This window comes from Tachysurus vachellii, chromosome 20 (assembly GCF_030014155.1).
Source record: "Tachysurus vachellii isolate PV-2020 chromosome 20, HZAU_Pvac_v1, whole genome shotgun sequence".
In the NCBI taxonomy this organism is placed as follows: domain Eukaryota; kingdom Metazoa; phylum Chordata; class Actinopteri; order Siluriformes; family Bagridae; genus Tachysurus; species Tachysurus vachellii.
Window position 1 is genome coordinate 8,657,541 of NC_083479.1, and position 17,008 is coordinate 8,674,548.

The window sequence follows — 17,008 nt, forward strand, 5'->3', positions numbered from 1 at the left end:
TCTTAAGATTATGACAAGGGCAGTAGGGACTGGAGACGAGTTGTCGGGAATTAGGCGTAAACAACGTCCAGTAAATCTTCTAGTAGGCCTTCGAGCAGACCTTGGCCCGATCCAGATTAGCTTGATCAGGAGATGAGCATGCAGTGATTTTGAGCCAATGATTGATAATGTTTTGCTTTTACATATCTTCTTTACTTGAGTTCTGTCAATAAAATCTTGATGTAATCAATGATCAAGGCCCTTCATCTCTTATGCTATATGTGGAGTGTTGGGTCTTGCTGCACAGCTGAGCACATTAAATTGTGAAACCTTTTTTACTCTCGCCCATGTCTACCAGTGATACTTTATACTTTAAATCTCTCAAACCTCAGAACTTCCATCGACACTATACAAGAAAATGCAGATGATGTGATCCTGAAGAGGATCTAAGGGACATTCTGACTAATACGGGGACAAAAGCTGGTAACACTCTAGCACCACCATTGGGTCCTTTCTGGACTTAAATTGGGAGTATATGTTTGGTCATAACTTATATTCAAAATGTAAAAGCCAAGCATATTTGGATATTCCTTGGGCAAGCCTCACAGACAGACAGACAGACAGACAGACAGACAGACAGACAGATAGATAGATAGATAGATAGATAGATAGATAGATAGATAGACACAGACAGACAGACAGACAGACAGACAGATAGATAGATAGATAGATAGATAGATAGATAGATAGATAGATAGACACACAGACAGACAGACAGATAGACAGACAGATAGATAGATAGATAGATAGATAGATAGATAGATAGATAGATAGACACACAGACAGACAGATAGATAGATAGATAGATAGATAGATAGATAGATAGATAGACAGATAGACAGATAGATAGATAGATAGATAGATAGATAGATAGATAGATAGATAGATAGATAGACACAGACAGACAGACAGATAGACAGACAGATAGATAGATAGATAGATAGATAGATAGATAGATAGATAGATAGACACACAGACAGACAGACAGACAGACAGACAGACAGACAGATAGATAGATAGATAGATAGATAGATAGATAGATAGATAGACACACAGACAGACAGATAGATAGATAGATAGATAGATAGATAGACAGACAGACAGACAGACAGACAGACAGACAGACAGATAGATAGATAGATAGATAGATAGATAGATAGATAGATAGGCAGACAGACAGACAGATAGATGATAGATAGATTCATATAATTTTCTGAAATATGATGAAGTGATCGCACATCTAAATTTCAACTTTGCACAGGCTATGCAGCAAATTTCTTGCCTGTGCCACCTACTGGTCTAAAGTTACAATGACATGCAAAAATGCCTACATACAGTACAACTACCATTACTGCCTCTCCTCTGCCAAATTTTGTCCAGTTTTAAACAGATTTGACTCACATAATTTTGACACCTTTTTAAAACAGGTCACAGAAATATGGTTAGCTGCAGCAGCAGTGAATTTAAGCAAATGTGTGATACTTATCATATAAGCTGCTTTGTACGAATGTATGGACTGATTTGATCTAAAATGAATAAAGTGGACACCATGCAAGCTTGAGTATTCAATCATTTAAGCAAAAATAGGGATGTGCCCAAAATATTCCTATTTAGTGAATGTATAGTACAGTATGTCTTTCTGAAACCATGTCATATCACACTCAGATTTCACTACGGCTCCAATTGCTACTACTGGTGCTAAAATAATATATTGTGGGTTTTAAAGGAATTATAATATCTAATGGGACTTGAAGGCTGACTTTGATCTGTTGTTTTCCATGCTGTGTGTAACCATATTTAATAAATCATTTTATTAATTATTTAGTATTTACTGGAGCAGTGTCTTAATTAAAGGGTCTCGGAGCATTGAAGTGTGTGGAGAACAAAGCACTTCATATCTGTGCATGTGCTGTTTTCCTGATGTCAATAATGATGAATTAAAGCTTTTTTTATGAATTGATTCAAAAAGTGATATTGTTTTGGTAGGATGTTTTAACGAGTCAGTGCGAATTCAGAAGACATTGCACAATTTGTTGCTTGTATGTTATAGTATAGTGTTGGATCAGTGTGATTTTTGGTTAATTAGACAAAGCTGGAACCAGCCAGTAAACAATGCATGGAATCATTTAATTTATCAATAATCATCTACATATGCTTCAATTTTATGTTGAGCAACTGCTTTTCCTTCAGACAAATAATAATAATTACCTTTCCAGTGAAGATGCACATTACCGTATCACAACCTACAAGCATATTTAGTTTAAAAGACCCACTTTATTGTAGAAACATTTACTATCAAGTTTAAGCACACTATTCTTTCCTCCATTTTAATATTGCAAAGATGATTATATTAAATATATAAATAGCAGAAGGATTTTACTGTAATGCAGGAAGGCAGATATAAAGCTTGCATTACACACAATACTGATACAGTATCTACAACCTCAATGATTTTTGCATCTTAATGTAAAGTTGTGAATACATTGTTTATTATAGTAGGAATCGTTCATTACATTTGAACCTGTTGTATGTGAGAATACAAAACAGGAAATAAATAAATCTGGATTAACACTGGACAATTATTTAGATGTTGAATACATACAGTACTAGCACTCCAAGTTCAGAGAGATGAGCACAAAATACATAAGGAATGAACATGAACACTGAGGTCAGAAAAAGAGAAGACAAAAACATGGTACACGTCATGTAAACATAAATGTGTATGGCTCATTGCACCAATCTATTTAAAAGACTCACAGCAGGCATTCAGTGTTTCTTACAGTTTGATATTTGTGCACAATCAGCAGTTTCGTTCACATAATCTAACCACCAGTTTCAAGTGTATTTCGTAACTGATTATTGATTCATGAAAACTGGAAACAGTGTAAATGACAATTAATTTTGGTGATCTGATTTGACCCCATGATTTCCTCTCTATCCATCTCAATTTTTCTTTCTCGTCATATCAATCTAATATTCTGTTGGGCTTATCCTTAGTGTGTCCGTTTTGTGTTGTTGTAAATAAGTAACCCCATTACATATCCCCAAATTTGAGTACAATTTGCCAATATTTAACACCTGTAATAAAAACGCAAACTACACTGTAATCCTTGGTCCTTTGAAATCAGGATATACGTCTTAAAAAGCACATCAATTAGCACATCTTCTGAGCATGTAGTTGTGGCTGATTCTCATACATGAAACAGTTAATCGAAACCACACAGCCAGATGTTAAGAATGCAGCTGGATTTGACAGACCTTTCACAGGACTGAATCTTTCTGAGGCACTTGTTAAATTGCAAATACAGAGCATTGTGACTCGTCCAGGATGGCAAACAATAATCAGGACTGAACTCTGCAACCGTCACACCTCAGACTTCAGAGCCATCGCTGCCTTCAAAACCACTCCTCAATGTAACTGGCTGTATGCTGCCAGAGACTGTTAGTCCCTCCTTCTTTGATCGCTTTCTCATCTCCTTTTCTGGTCTCCTCTGTGATCGCAGCATTAGAAAAAGCACGACTGTGATGAGGCCGAAGAGCACCAGCCCAAGTGAGACTCCTGCTGCCATCACTGCCTCTTCCTCACTGCCACGTTTGGCCATTTCATTCTGTACCAGGCCTTCAGCAGGAACCTCACCAGCCTGCACTGCCTGCTGATGCTCTAAAGCGATGTGCATGATGTTGGTGCCTCGATTGTGCTCAGCACTGATTATTTCAGCAATAGCAGGCACATCCTGGTTAGAGCGCTTGACACGATTGTTGTGTGCCGTGAAGGAATGGTACTCCACGCTTCTTTTCCCGATGCCACGGTTTGCATTGTCTCTGGACCGCACAGTGTAAATGGTGTGGATATACCACTCACGGCCTGATGCCACCTGCCAAAGAGACAAGGAGATTAAAGCTGGAATTAATGACATTTTTATCATCATGTTACCTTTTATATCAGCTCAAAGCACATTTTCCAGTAAATGTTGCTGTAGACATGATTCTGTTAGCATTTCAATGTCAATGATTGATGAGCAGACCTGGAATAAGGGAGCCGAGTCCAGTCTGAATCCATCTGAGCCAGGCTGCTTCACTAGAGAGAGGGCTGATGGGTCGTCTACTGCCAGCACTGCGTTGAAGTTCATATCACCAAAATGCAGAGCCTGAGTCTCCGGCTGTGCTTTGTCCTGTAAATAAAGATGAGTCACAGAAATACTAAATCCTTGTCTGATATAACTTTTTGCTTTTACCCAGTTTTATCTCCAATCTGCCCATTCCCCCAGCCAGCTCTCTATCATGCTACAGCTATCAACCAGAGAGGATGAAGGCTAGCATGTGCTTCCACCATCTTTATGAACTGTTGGGACATGTTGGGTGACACGGCATTATAACCCATTGGCAGAAAAGCTCCACCTTCCCTTTCACATATTTGAGCTCACAAAGAGACACTAGGCCAATGTTGCTCCGATTGACAGGGGAAAGAGAGTATGCCATCCATCATAAGAATTTATGTTCAATTGTCATAATCTCCAGAAGAAAGTGTGAACATTTTTCCGTCACATAAAGTATATATATATATATATATATATATATATATATATATATATATATATATATATATATATATATATATATATAAAAAGATCTCTGATACACACACACATACACACACCCGTACATACTAAGAGTTAAATATTTATAAATTATGTATTGAATACATTAAATGTAATTACAATGTTAAAACTTGATATAAATGTATATAAATATTAAATTTGTATATTTACTTAATTTAATATTTTTATAATACTTTTTTATTAATTTATCACTAAAAATGATGACAGGGAATATATTGAAATAAAAAAGAAAAAAAAAAAAGAAGAAAAAAAAGAAGAAAAATTCAAGCTGCTTTATATACATACAATTATTTTGAATCTGTAGAGCAGGGAAGAAGAATCTGCCAAGCAGCCAAACTCTAACTTGGTGGGGTTGTACTTGGGCACATATCCATCTGCTCCAGTGCACAAATAAACCTTCTCAATGTTACAGTGAAATGAATCCCCCAGGTTCTGCACTGGATCCACCATCACTCGGCCGTAGATGATATCACCTGCAAGAGGAAACTTGGGTCAGTTACTGTAAATGAAATCAGAAATGCAATGGTTTGTGTTTTGCTTTTTTGTGTGTGTTTTGACATCATTTCTATTACATATGTAGTCATTATACTTATAAGAGAATATGCAAATTTCCTTTCATTGTATGATGGCAGTAAAGATGCTGTGTACCATGTTTGGATTCAAACAAATAGAGAAAAGCAAATGTTCAACAGCTGTATATCAGAAGCACAAATATTTCTGCTGTCACAATAAACTAACTAATCCATTTTTGTGCTACTGACAATTATGATTAAATGAAGTGACACCACAGATTTAATCAATATTTACAACCTATCATCCTGCACTGAAAATTCTATCTGAACAGTTATGCACAGGGATTGTTTTGATCTGAAGCCATGTTTGTTGATGAGAAATTCTGTGTGATCTCTGGTTCCAAGAGGCGGGATCCTTGGTCTTACTGACTAAAGAGATTCATGAAAGTACTGGATGTGCTGTTTAATACTGGGTCAGTCTTGTGAGAGGATTTGATGAAGGAAGGATGAAAGAACCTTTATTATCTTTTATCAGTATGATTTTGCTGAAAACAATTTATTTTAGGGAATAAAAAAAAACGTTGGGTTACCAAAGTAAATCACATGCATGGCAAAATTTGACAGTGATGTACAGTAGTTCGTGCAGTGCAGATGGTGTTTCTGCAGTCAGCTTAGAGACACGTTCAGTTGATGCTAAATGTGGAGGATTACTGCACAAAATGATGTACATACAGTCCCCTCCAAAAGCACTGAAGTAACAACGCAATTAATTTTTTGTTGTAAAAATTTGTGTTATTTCATTAAAAGATAAATATACTGTATGAACCGTTGTATTACTTGTACTTCTTTCAAGTTGTTTTATGTTTTGAAGGGTTGCTCTCTCTTCAGTCTCTTCTTCAGGAGATGAAATACTGATTAATTGGGTTCAGGTCAGGTCTGTTTTAGACTAAATCCTTCCACTTCTTTCACCCGATGAATCCCTTGTCGGTGTTGTGTTGGCAGTGTGTTTGGATCATTGTTTTTCTGCACTATGAAGTTCCTCACCGTTAGATATGATGTACTTCTCTGTAAACTGGAAAGCATAATGTTGCTGTAAACCTCTGAATTAATTCCGCTGATATCATAATTAAAGTCTGTTCAGAAGCAGTCATGCAACCTCGAGCCATGACGGCACCCTCCACCGTGCTTGACCAATCAGCTTGCATGTTTTAGATCATGAGCAGATCTTTCGTTTTCCTCGCATTAACCTTTCCATTACTTTGATAAAGGTTAATCTCCAGAACTTTTATGACTAATTTCTGAACTTTTGTGAATTCCAGTACAGCTATTTGATTCACAATGTGGGATAAAATATAGGCCATACTACAAGATTCAAACTACTCATTATCAAAGTCTTGTTCAACTGGTGATTGTGACACCTTCTGACCCTGGTGTCTGGAGGTTGTTGGTGATTCGTGCTTTATTTCCCCCCATAGCTCACAATGTTGCTGTCATGAACTGCTGCTGATTTCCTTTGTTCACCTGTGTGATCACTGTTAGATTTAAATGATCAATCTAACAGGGCACACCTGAGGAACAAGAGACACCTGTCGGTCACGTAATCCAATATTTTTATGACTTGCATACAGTATGAGGTTCAATGAAAATGTGCCATGTTCCAAGTTGTTTAACACATTTAGATAATAATACAATAGATAATGAAAGCTGAAATTCTGATCTCTTGTCACATTCAACTTCTATCTCCAAATGTCTTCAAGTATTGTTCTTCTTGTTCCTATGCCTTTAGAGGGACTGTATAATCAGCTGTGCTCCATGTGTGAAGTTAATCATCCATGAATAAGCACCTGGAAACATTCTAAAAATAGGTATGTTGCGAGTTTGTATGTACTTGTGGACATACCCTCTGAGAACGCTGCATCACTCTCCTGTCCAAAGCCCATAGATCCATCAGAGAGCCACACAGATCTCTTCGACAGCAAGAACATCTGTGTATTCAGACTGAACTCCACAGCAACAGGATCACTTACCTACCGATAGAAAAAAGAATAAATAATTACAATTAAAATGACACTTTACATAAATATAAAAAATGTCAAGAAAAAAGAAGTTATCAACTAAGAAAACAAATGCAGTGCATTTTTAACAAATGTTATAATTCATGTATATTAAATGATTTTAATTTCATTTAATAACCAAGAAGATATTTACTGTACAGAATGTAGCAGTGACAAGAAAATATAACAGCATGAGTATTGGTGGTTAACATAGTGCTGTGTGTGTTATCATGTGAACGAAATTTGTATTAAATGTTTCTATAATGTAGAATTAAGATTTCCCTTTACTGGAACTATGAGGTACGAACATTTTCAAGCACATGCACAAGGCAAAGTCAATGAAAACATGGCTTGCCAAGGCTGCTGACCTCAACCCCACTGAACAGCTTTGGGATGAACTGAAACACTAACTGCACTGCTCTTCACCTGACCTCAGACTTCACTAATGCTCTAACATCCTTAGACATTCTCACTAATGCTCTTGTGGATGAATGGAGAAATCCCCACAGCCATGATCCTAAATCTAGTGGAAATCCTTCCCAGAAGTGTGGAGATTATTCTAACAGCCAAGAGGGACTAAATCTGAAATAGGATTATGTGTGGTGCTCAAAAGTCTGCAAATTGTAGCCTAAATTTAGTGTATTTCTTGGTTTTTACCTGCTGGAACCTGATGTCCAGGTCAAATGTGACCGGCTCTCTGGGGTCACACACCGCAGGAACAGAGTACTCGATGTTTATGGCCGTGGTGCAGGGGATTAGCTTTACCGTGTAGGTACCAGAGTAATCACGCACCTTGGTGACACATAAACCAGAAACAGCCGGAAAAATAGATTATTATATTACAGGGTTATAGTTGTGTACAGATTACCCATATTCAATCATTTCTATTGATTATGTCTAAAGACTCCTTTATTGTACAAACAAATCATGCTATGCTTAACATCCTGTAAAGTAGTTCTTACTGAGTGAAATGAAAGAATGTCGAATTATAAAGCTAAGTGTATAACTTTGCGTATTAGTTATTAGTCAACACTCACAGCAAAGTCTGATGTGAAAGTCCACTGCTGCACGGGCTGGTTGTAGGTGGGTTCCGTTCTGACCAAGGAAAGGTTAAAGGTTAACCCTGGGTGGGCTGTACTCGTGACCACTGAGGTCAAAGAAGATGCTGGAGAAAAGAACCAAAGATAAAGCCACAGCCTTAGGCAGAGAAAAGCTTTGAAGTGGGACACAAAGGAGACAAGCAGCTACAAGTACTTATGAAGAGACTAATTAAGACTTTCATTCACATGCGCTTAGATTTGCTGATAATAGCAAACGTACTCGGTTACGAACGTAACCTCGGTTCCCTGAGATACGGAACGAGTACTGCGTATGGGGGGAAAAGCTCCTTTTTTCCTCAATACTGAAGCCTTTTTTCAATAACGCAGTGCAACTGCACTGCCATTGGTTTAATCTGTAAACTTTTTTAAAACCAATGACGGCGCTGCGTAGCTGCGCGAGCCTGTGGCGATGCAGCGCGCCAAAGCCCGCTAAAAAGGGGCGGGGCGTATAGCTATATAAGCAGGCAAATCGCCAGAGGAAATCAGGTCATACGACTGAAGCGACGACACTGAAGCCGCAGCATCGTGGCACGGCATATAACGCAGTACTCGTTCCGTATCTCAGGGAACCGAGGTTACGTTCGTAACCGAGTACGTTCCCTTTCGATACTCCACTCATACTGCGTATGGGGAACGAATTCAACCGCGCCGTGCCACGGTAGGGAACGATAAGACTTATCTTGAGCACCCTGGGGCCCAGAGGATAAGTGAGAGGGCCGGAGCCGTCGAACCCTTGACGCAACACTGCTAAGAGGGAGCAAGCTCCCCGGAGGTGGTATGATGACGGAGTCTGAAGAGGCCGTCGTATCAAACCGAAAGAACCCGAGCGTGCAAGGTCGGGATGTCCAGGTTATAGAATCTGACAAAAGTGGACGGCGAGGACCAACTGGCCGCCTCACAGATGTCCTTGATAGAGACACCACCAGACCAGGCCCATGAAGAGGCCATCCCTCTAGTGGAGTGGGCTCTTACTCCTATGGGGCACTCAAGACCCATAGAAGAGTAACATAGAGCAATAGCGTCGACTATCCAACGCGAGAGGCGTTGCTTTGAGACCGAAGACCCCTTGGTGCGGCCACCAAAGCAGACAAAAAGCTGGTCAGATTGCCTGAACGGCTGTGACCGCTCAGTGTATACCCTCAAAGCCCTCACTGGGCAGAGTAAATTCAGCTCTTGCTCACCTGACAACAGAGGCAGAGCCGAGAGAGAAACTACCTGCGCTCTAAATGGCGTTGAGAGAACTTTAGGTACGTAGCCGTGCCTGGGTTTTAAAATGACCTTTGAGTCATTGGGCCCAAACTCAAGGCATGCAGGGCTCACCGAGAGGGCCTGCAAATCGCCAACACGCTTGACTGATGCTAGAGCAAGTAGCAGAGCGGTTTTGAGCGTTAGGGGCCGAAGGCCAGCTGACCGCAGCGGTTCAAAGGGAGGCCCTTTGAGCGCTTCAAGGACCGTGTGAAGGTCCCAAGTGGGAGCGGTGAGAGGACGTGGGGGCTTCAACCGCCTAGCACCTCTCAGGAAACGTACGACGAGGCCGTTTCGACCCACTGATTGGCCAGCAATAGGAGCATGAAATGCTGCGATGGCTGCTACGTACACCTTGAGCGTGGAAGGGGTGAGACCCTTGTCCAGACGCTCTTGGAGGAATGACAGTATCGGAGATACGTCACACTCAACAGGGTCTTCGTTCCGTGCGGAGCACCAGTCAACGAAGACTGACCATTTCTGGGCGTAGAGGCGTCTCGTAGACGGGGCCCTCGCCTGAGCAATGGTATGTAGCACGTCCTTGGGGAGGCTCAGAGGCTCCCATCGAGGGACCATACGTGCAGAGCCCAGAGTTCTGGCTGCGGGTGCCAGATTGTCCTGTTCGCCTGAGAGAGGAGGTCTCGCCTCAGGGGGATCGGCCATGGGGCTTTCATGGAAAGCCTGAATAGCTCCGAGGACCAAACTTGGCTCCTCCAGAGTGGGGCCACCAGGAGGACTCTGTGCCTGTCTTCCCTGACTCGTCTGATGACCTGAGGGACCAGAGCGATCGGGGGAAAAGCGTAAAGAAGGAGGCTGGGCCAGTCGTGGGCCAGCGCATCTGTGTCCTTTGAAAAATAAGTTGGGCAATGAGAGTTGCTTTCTGAGGCGAAGAGGTCGACCTCTGCCTTCCCGAAAATCTCCCAGATTTTGAGAACCGTCTGGGGATGGAGCATCCACTCGTCCGAGGGGACGTTGCTCCGCGAAAGCATGTCTGCTCCCAGATTCGACTTGCCAGGTATGTGTGTCGCCTTGAGCGATTGCAACCTGGGTAATGCCCATTCCAAGAGGCGCTTTGCCAGCATGTAGAGGCGGCTGGACGAAATGCCACCTTGGTGATTTATGTAGGACACCACTGTCATGCTGTCCGACTGGACTAAGACGTGGCGCCCTTCCAGGATCGCCTGAAACGATCGAAGGGCTCGTTCTACTGCCAGCATCTCGAGGCAGTTGATATGGAGATGGCTGTCCTCGTGCGACCACGAGCCGAAGGCTGGTCTGCCCTCGCACAGAGCGCCCCAACCCAGGTTGGACGCATCTGTTGAGACCACCGTCCTTCTGGAAACCGCCTGTAGGGGTACTCCACGGCTGAACCAAACAGGGTTCATCCAAGGCTCCAGGGCTGCTAGACAGGCCTGGTTGACTCTGACGCGAAAGCGGCCGTGCCGCCAAGCGTGAGGTGGGACCCGGAGTTTCAGCCAGTATTGCAGGGGCCGCATTCGTAGGAGGCCAAGCTGTAAAACTGGGGAGGCGGAAGCCATCAGCCCTAGCATCCTCTGAAAGAACTTCAGAGGGAAACAGGCCTTGTTCCTGACAGAGGCCGCGAGCTGCTGAAGTACCAGAGCGCGTTCTGGTGATATGACCGCCCTCATGCGGACTGAGTCGAAAACCACTCCCAGGAACATAATACGTTGGCTGGGGAGCAGTGAGCTCTTGGCAAAATTGACCCTGAGTCCTAGGCACTCTAAGTGGCTCAGGAGCACAGATCTGTGGTGGTCTAGCTCGGTTCGCGACTGGGCTAGAATGAGCCAGTCGTCGAGATAGTTCAGAATGCGGATTCCCATCTGTCTCAGAGGGGAAAGTGCCGCGTTCATGCACTTCGTGAAAGTGCGTGGAGCTAGAGACAGCCCAAAGGGAAGGACTGCATATTGGTAAGCCACACCCTCGAACGCGAATCTCAAGAATCGTCTGTGATGTGGGGCTATCTGGATGTGAAAGTAAGCGTCTTTCAGATCCAGCGAGAAGAACCAGTCCTCGGGGCAAATCTGCGTGAGGATCTGCTTCAGTGTCAACATCCTGAACTTCCGTTTCATGAGGGAGAGGTTCAGGAGTCTGAGGTCTAAGATGGGTCTGAGACCAGCATCTTTCTTGGGGACAAGGAAATAACGGCTGTAGAACCCCGACCCGCTTTCTGAGGGAGGAACCATCTCTATGGCTCCCTTCCTCAACAGCGTCAGCACTTCGGTGCGGAGGACCTGGGCGTCGTCCGGCTTTACCAAAGTGGGAATCACCCCGCGAAAACGTGGGGGTCTCCGGGCGAACTGCAGTGAGTAGCCGCATTTTATTATTCCCAACACCCACTTGGACACTCCGGGGATGGCCTGCCAGGCCTCGGCCCGCGTGACAAGGGGCTGGATAATGTCGGGTGGCAGGCCACTGATTAGGGGCCTGAACACTGACAAGTGTGGAAGAGGAAAATTGCTCTCTTTTAGAAAATGTGAAATCTTTATTGTGTTTGTCATAACAGTGCTTTGCGTGGACGCAACAACGGTGGGCCCAGGTCGCATAGCCGGCAGGCGAGAGAGCTTCTGGGGTGGTCCAGCCGTGGCGGGACTTTGCTCTTTCCTCTTCCTTCCCAAACGATCAGGAGGATTTAGAGGGCGTCGGGTCCAGCACAATCCTCTGCCGGGGGCCCTGACGTCCAGGCGGTTTAGCACGCTTGGTGGGGCGAGCTGGGTGCTGCTCCTTAGGGGGCGCCACCTGGGGGGCAGAAGGGACAGGTTTGCTCTGGCGCTGAGTCGGCGCAGTCCTGGGGCGACTCGGGGCGGAGGTGGAGCGCTTGGGCAGGAAGTGCCGCATAGCCTGGGACGACTTCTGTGCTGCGGTGAAGCGCTCCGTAAACCCTTCTACAGCCGGCCCGAAGAGACCGGATGGAGAGACTGGGGCATCTAGAAAGGCCACTTTGTCGCTCTCCTTAATCTCAGTGAGATTAAGCCAGAGGTGGCGCTCCAGCACAACCAGGTTGGCCATGGATCGTCCAATGGCTTGGGCCGTGGTTTTTGTGGCGCGCAGGGCCAGATCTGTGGCGCTGCGGAGGTCGCAAAAAGCAGGTTCACTAGGGCTCGACTCATCCAGGGAACGGAGAAGCTTTGCCTGGAACACCTGTAGAATGGCCATGGTGTGTAGTGCTGAAGCAGCTTGGCCCGCAGAAGTGTACGCTCTGCCAGCCATGGCAGATGTCATCCTGCAGGGCTTTGAAGGAAGGGCTCTCTTGCTTTTCCACCCCACAGCCGCGGGGGGGCAGAGATGAGCAGCCACGGCCTCATCCAGGGGCGGCAATTGCTCATAGCCCTTCTCCTGAGAGCCGTCTACTGCGCCGAGAGCTGCAGAGGAAGTGCGTAGGCGGGCCGAGTAGGGGGCGCGCCACGACTTTGTGAGCTCATCGTGCACCTCAGGGAAGAACGGGGCAGAACGCTGGCGGGGGGCCTGGCGGCTTCCCGGCAGGAACCACTCGTCCAGCCTGCTGCGCGTCGGCTCCTCAGGGGGGGCCCACTCCAGATGGAGATCTTCGACGGCTCTGGAGAGGATGCGGAGAAGCTCGGCATCCATCCCAGCTTTGGCGTCGATGGGCTCTCGCGACGGCAAGTGGGCGGGGTTAGAATCACCGGCCCAGTCTTCCGTTTCAGAAGCCGCGAGTGACATGGAGTCATCAAGCGGCTCGTCCTCCGATCCGCCAAATGAGACGAGGTCACTCACTTCAGCTGAGGGACGCTGCTCTGGGCGTGAGAAGAGGACGGGGGACGGCTCTCTCGTTGGGGAGGGTGAGGCACGCGGGCGCCGAGCCGGCGTGAGCTCACCCAAACCCGGGCGCTGAGCCCCTCTACCCCGCTGTCGCTTCCTGGCCGGCTCGCGGGAGGAAAAGGACGGGGGGGCGTGAGGGGCGGGGTCACTTTCATTAAAGAAAGCGATCCGAGAGCGCAGAGAGGCGAGACTCATGCTCTCACAGAAGCAGCATGAGGACTCAGTGAGTGCAGTTTCAGCGTGGGATTTACCCAGGCAGGAAACGCACTCATCATGGCCGTCATTCTCATGCAGAGGGACTCTGCATATGCCACAGTTGTGACGCGGCATGGCCGCCGCCGTTAAAACGGCGTTTTTTGTAGGAATGCTCTTTTAGAGCGGTGAAAACCGCTGGAAAGCTCTTTTTTGTGATCGCCGGATGGCGGCAGGAGATCGCTGAGAAGCGGCTGCAAGCAGGAAGCCGGCAACCCGAGAACGGCGCACGAAACGGCTGTCTATAGAGCGCCGGCGCTGCAAGCGGTCGGCGGTCTCAGCTGGTCCGCTGCGGTGCCTATTCAACGGCGAAAAATCCAGCGAAGGCGTTCAGAAGAAATTCAGCGAAGTGAAGTCGTCGCTGAAGGAGTAAGATCTGATTTCCTCTGGCGATTTGCCTGCTTATATAGCTATACGCCCCGCCCCTTTTTAGCGGGCTTTGGCGCGCTGCATCGCCACAGGCTCGCGCAGCTACGCAGCGCCGTCATTGGTTTTAAAAAAGTTTACAGATTAAACCAATGGCAGTGCAGTTGCACTGCGTTATTGAAAAAAGGCTTCAGTATTGAGGAAAAAAGGAGCTTTTCCCCCCATACGCAGTATGAGTGGAGTATCGAAAGGGAACAACAATAAACTCCTAGTCTCTGTGTTCATCTGACAATCAGGATAAGTTTCATCATGAGATGAAAAAATGTTAGTTTTGTTCCACTTTGAGTAAATGAATTAAATGTCAAAGACTTCAGAAGACAAAGTAAGATAATGATTTAAAACTATATCTTCATCTGGTTATTTTGTTTATATGGATTCTTCTTTGTAAAATGCACATAATCTTGCGTAAAAGTAAAAAGTTTATTTAACAATTTTTATTAATTCAATACTAATGTTATTAACATCTCACCATAGTGTGAGGCCACAAACAGCCCGCGAAAGTGAGCCTCTGTGCGGAAGTTGACCACCAGACGGCCCAGATCATTAATCCTCATACTGGCTGGGTAAAGAGCTCCTACATAAACACAGTACATCACATGAACAGATCAACACAACGTACGTTCGAGGTAACTCATCCACTTACATTCTTTTAACCACAGTTACTTAAAAAAAATAATAAAGAAAATCAACCAATCTGCATATATTACAGAAACCTGGCCATGGAAACTTCACCGCCATCATTTCTGCAAATATTTCCATCCTGCATATGATTTTTAATAATGTAAATCTAAGAGTCTGTAATACTTCAGACATCAGGTTTAGGATTTATAGGTAGTAAATAATCAGAAACACTAAATATAACATTATTAGAGCAAAAAATAAAAAAAAACTTTTTTTTATAGATCTCACACACTCTCTCACACACTCTCTCACACACTCTCTCACACTCTCTCTCTCACACTCTCTCTCTCACACTCTCTCTCACACTCTCTCTCTCACACTCTCTCTCTCACACTCTCTCTCTCACACTCTCTCTCTCACACTCTCTCTCTCACACTCTCTCTCACACACTCTCTCACACACTCTCTCTCACACACTCTCTCACACACTCTCTCTCACACACTCTCTCACACACTCTCTCACACACTCTCTCACACACTCTCTCACACACTCTCTCTCACACACTCTCTCTCACACACTCTCTCACACACTCTCTCACACACTCTCTCACACACTCTCTCACACACTCTCTCACACACTCTCTCACACACTCTCTCACACACTCTCTCACACACTCTCTCACACACTCTCTCACACACTCTCTCACACACTCTCTCACACACTCTCTCACACACTCTCTCACACACTCTCTCACACACTCTCTCACACACTCTCTCACACACTCTCTCACACACTCTCTCACACACTCTCTCACACACTCTCTCACACACTCTCTCACACAGACACAGACTTGCCTTGCAGTTCAGCTTGAGGAGGGCTACCGACGCCATCCTTCCACAGGATGGCAGTGTCGTACACAAAAGTAAGCCTCAGTTCAGACTGTAGGTCAAAGTGTTGCCAGCCGCTGGAGCCCACAGGTGAGTGAAACACATAGGAGACATGGAGAGGGACACGCAGAGTCACATCGGACTGCACCAGATTTAGCACCTACAGAACAGAAACAGCAGGAATGTGAAATCAACACTAGAGCACAAAGAAAAGAGACTCTTCACTCTCTAAGACCTTTTATTAAGTCACAGAAAGAACACAGATTCATGTCTGACCTTTATTATATGCCACAGATTAACTCCTTCAGACCTGATTTTTCAACTTCATATTTTGTAAAGTGTAGAAATAAGTCTCAAAATGATTTGTGCCAAGACATGTTTTTGTTATTTCTTTTTTTTTTTTTTTTTTGACCTTTTTAAGACAAACCTTTATTTTGAATCCTGATATTTTAAACATACCCTTGAAGATTTGGCAAGGATCATACGGTAAATTCTGTATCAATAAACTATTTTTCAATTATGGCATATTATAGATTAATAAATGGCACAGAATCTATTAAATAATACAGAAATACTACAAAAAAAATAAACATAAATAAAATGTCCATGGTCCCTTTAGTGACTTTTTTCTTTGAGATAAACTCAAAATCACTCTGATCCTCCACTAGAGTGCTCTAGTAATCAGCATTTTGCCACCTACTAAGTCTTAAAAAAAAAATTGTTTCACAGCCTCTGTGTTGTCAGAAAAAAGATTTTTGCCTCAAGACATAATCTAGGCTTGATTGGAAGAAACATTTCTTTCTCATTTACATAGCCAATTACAATCAAAGGACCATGCAGTGAAAATCGGGCCTGATGCTAATGAGGATGGCCCCAACACCTGCAAGCGCAGAATTATTCAAGGAAGGAATGAAAATCTCCATGAAATACGTCTGTACTTTTCAGTGCAAAAGAACATGAATATGACACTAACATACTGCAGTAAATCAGGTAACATGGCACAAGATCCTTAGAAACAGAATTATGCTTAGAATACTGTTGCTCTGGATTTACATAGGACAAAAGATTTATATTATACTTATACTTATTATATTTACTTAATAAAAATGAAGTTACGTTTACTGTATCTGGCACGATTTTCTATGTTTTCACACAGAAAGCTACGGTGCACTATACAATGTATACAGCTAGGAAGATGCAAAAAGAATACTTAAGTGAGCACTTGAAAAAGGGCAGTGGGACACAAAACTGAGTCTGACAATAGCAGCAAAGCAGTTGCTTGGCTACAAGAATGTCTGTTCTTTTACTGGAAACTGGAATTATAAGCTCTGAATAAAATGACAAAATGAGATTTTTTTTTTTCTCTTCCGCCCCATGAGGGAATTGAGAAAAATGAACAGAGTGCACCGTGAATAAATCTGCCATTTTAATGTAAGAGTTATTAACTCTGTTATT

General features: G+C 44.0%; 1 protein-coding gene across 1 annotated transcript in view; it reads right to left on the reverse strand.

The window, feature by feature from the left end:
• Positions 1-2,566: 2,566 nt before the first annotated feature.
• Positions 2,567-17,008, reverse strand: part of frem2a (FRAS1 related extracellular matrix 2a) — a 65,922-nt gene continuing 51,480 nt past the window's right edge. Inside the window, exons 17-24 of the mRNA XM_060896237.1 lie at positions 15,521-15,713; positions 14,515-14,619; positions 8,262-8,389; positions 7,882-8,016; positions 7,071-7,197; positions 4,944-5,131; positions 4,065-4,211; positions 2,567-3,914 (exon numbers count right to left, since the gene is read on the reverse strand). Of these exons, the coding sequence (XP_060752220.1) occupies positions 3,411-3,914; positions 4,065-4,211; positions 4,944-5,131; positions 7,071-7,197; positions 7,882-8,016; positions 8,262-8,389; positions 14,515-14,619; positions 15,521-15,713 (1,527 nt within the window). The 3' untranslated portion in view covers positions 2,567-3,410. The remainder of the gene's footprint in view (positions 3,915-4,064; positions 4,212-4,943; positions 5,132-7,070; positions 7,198-7,881; positions 8,017-8,261; positions 8,390-14,514; positions 14,620-15,520; positions 15,714-17,008) is intronic.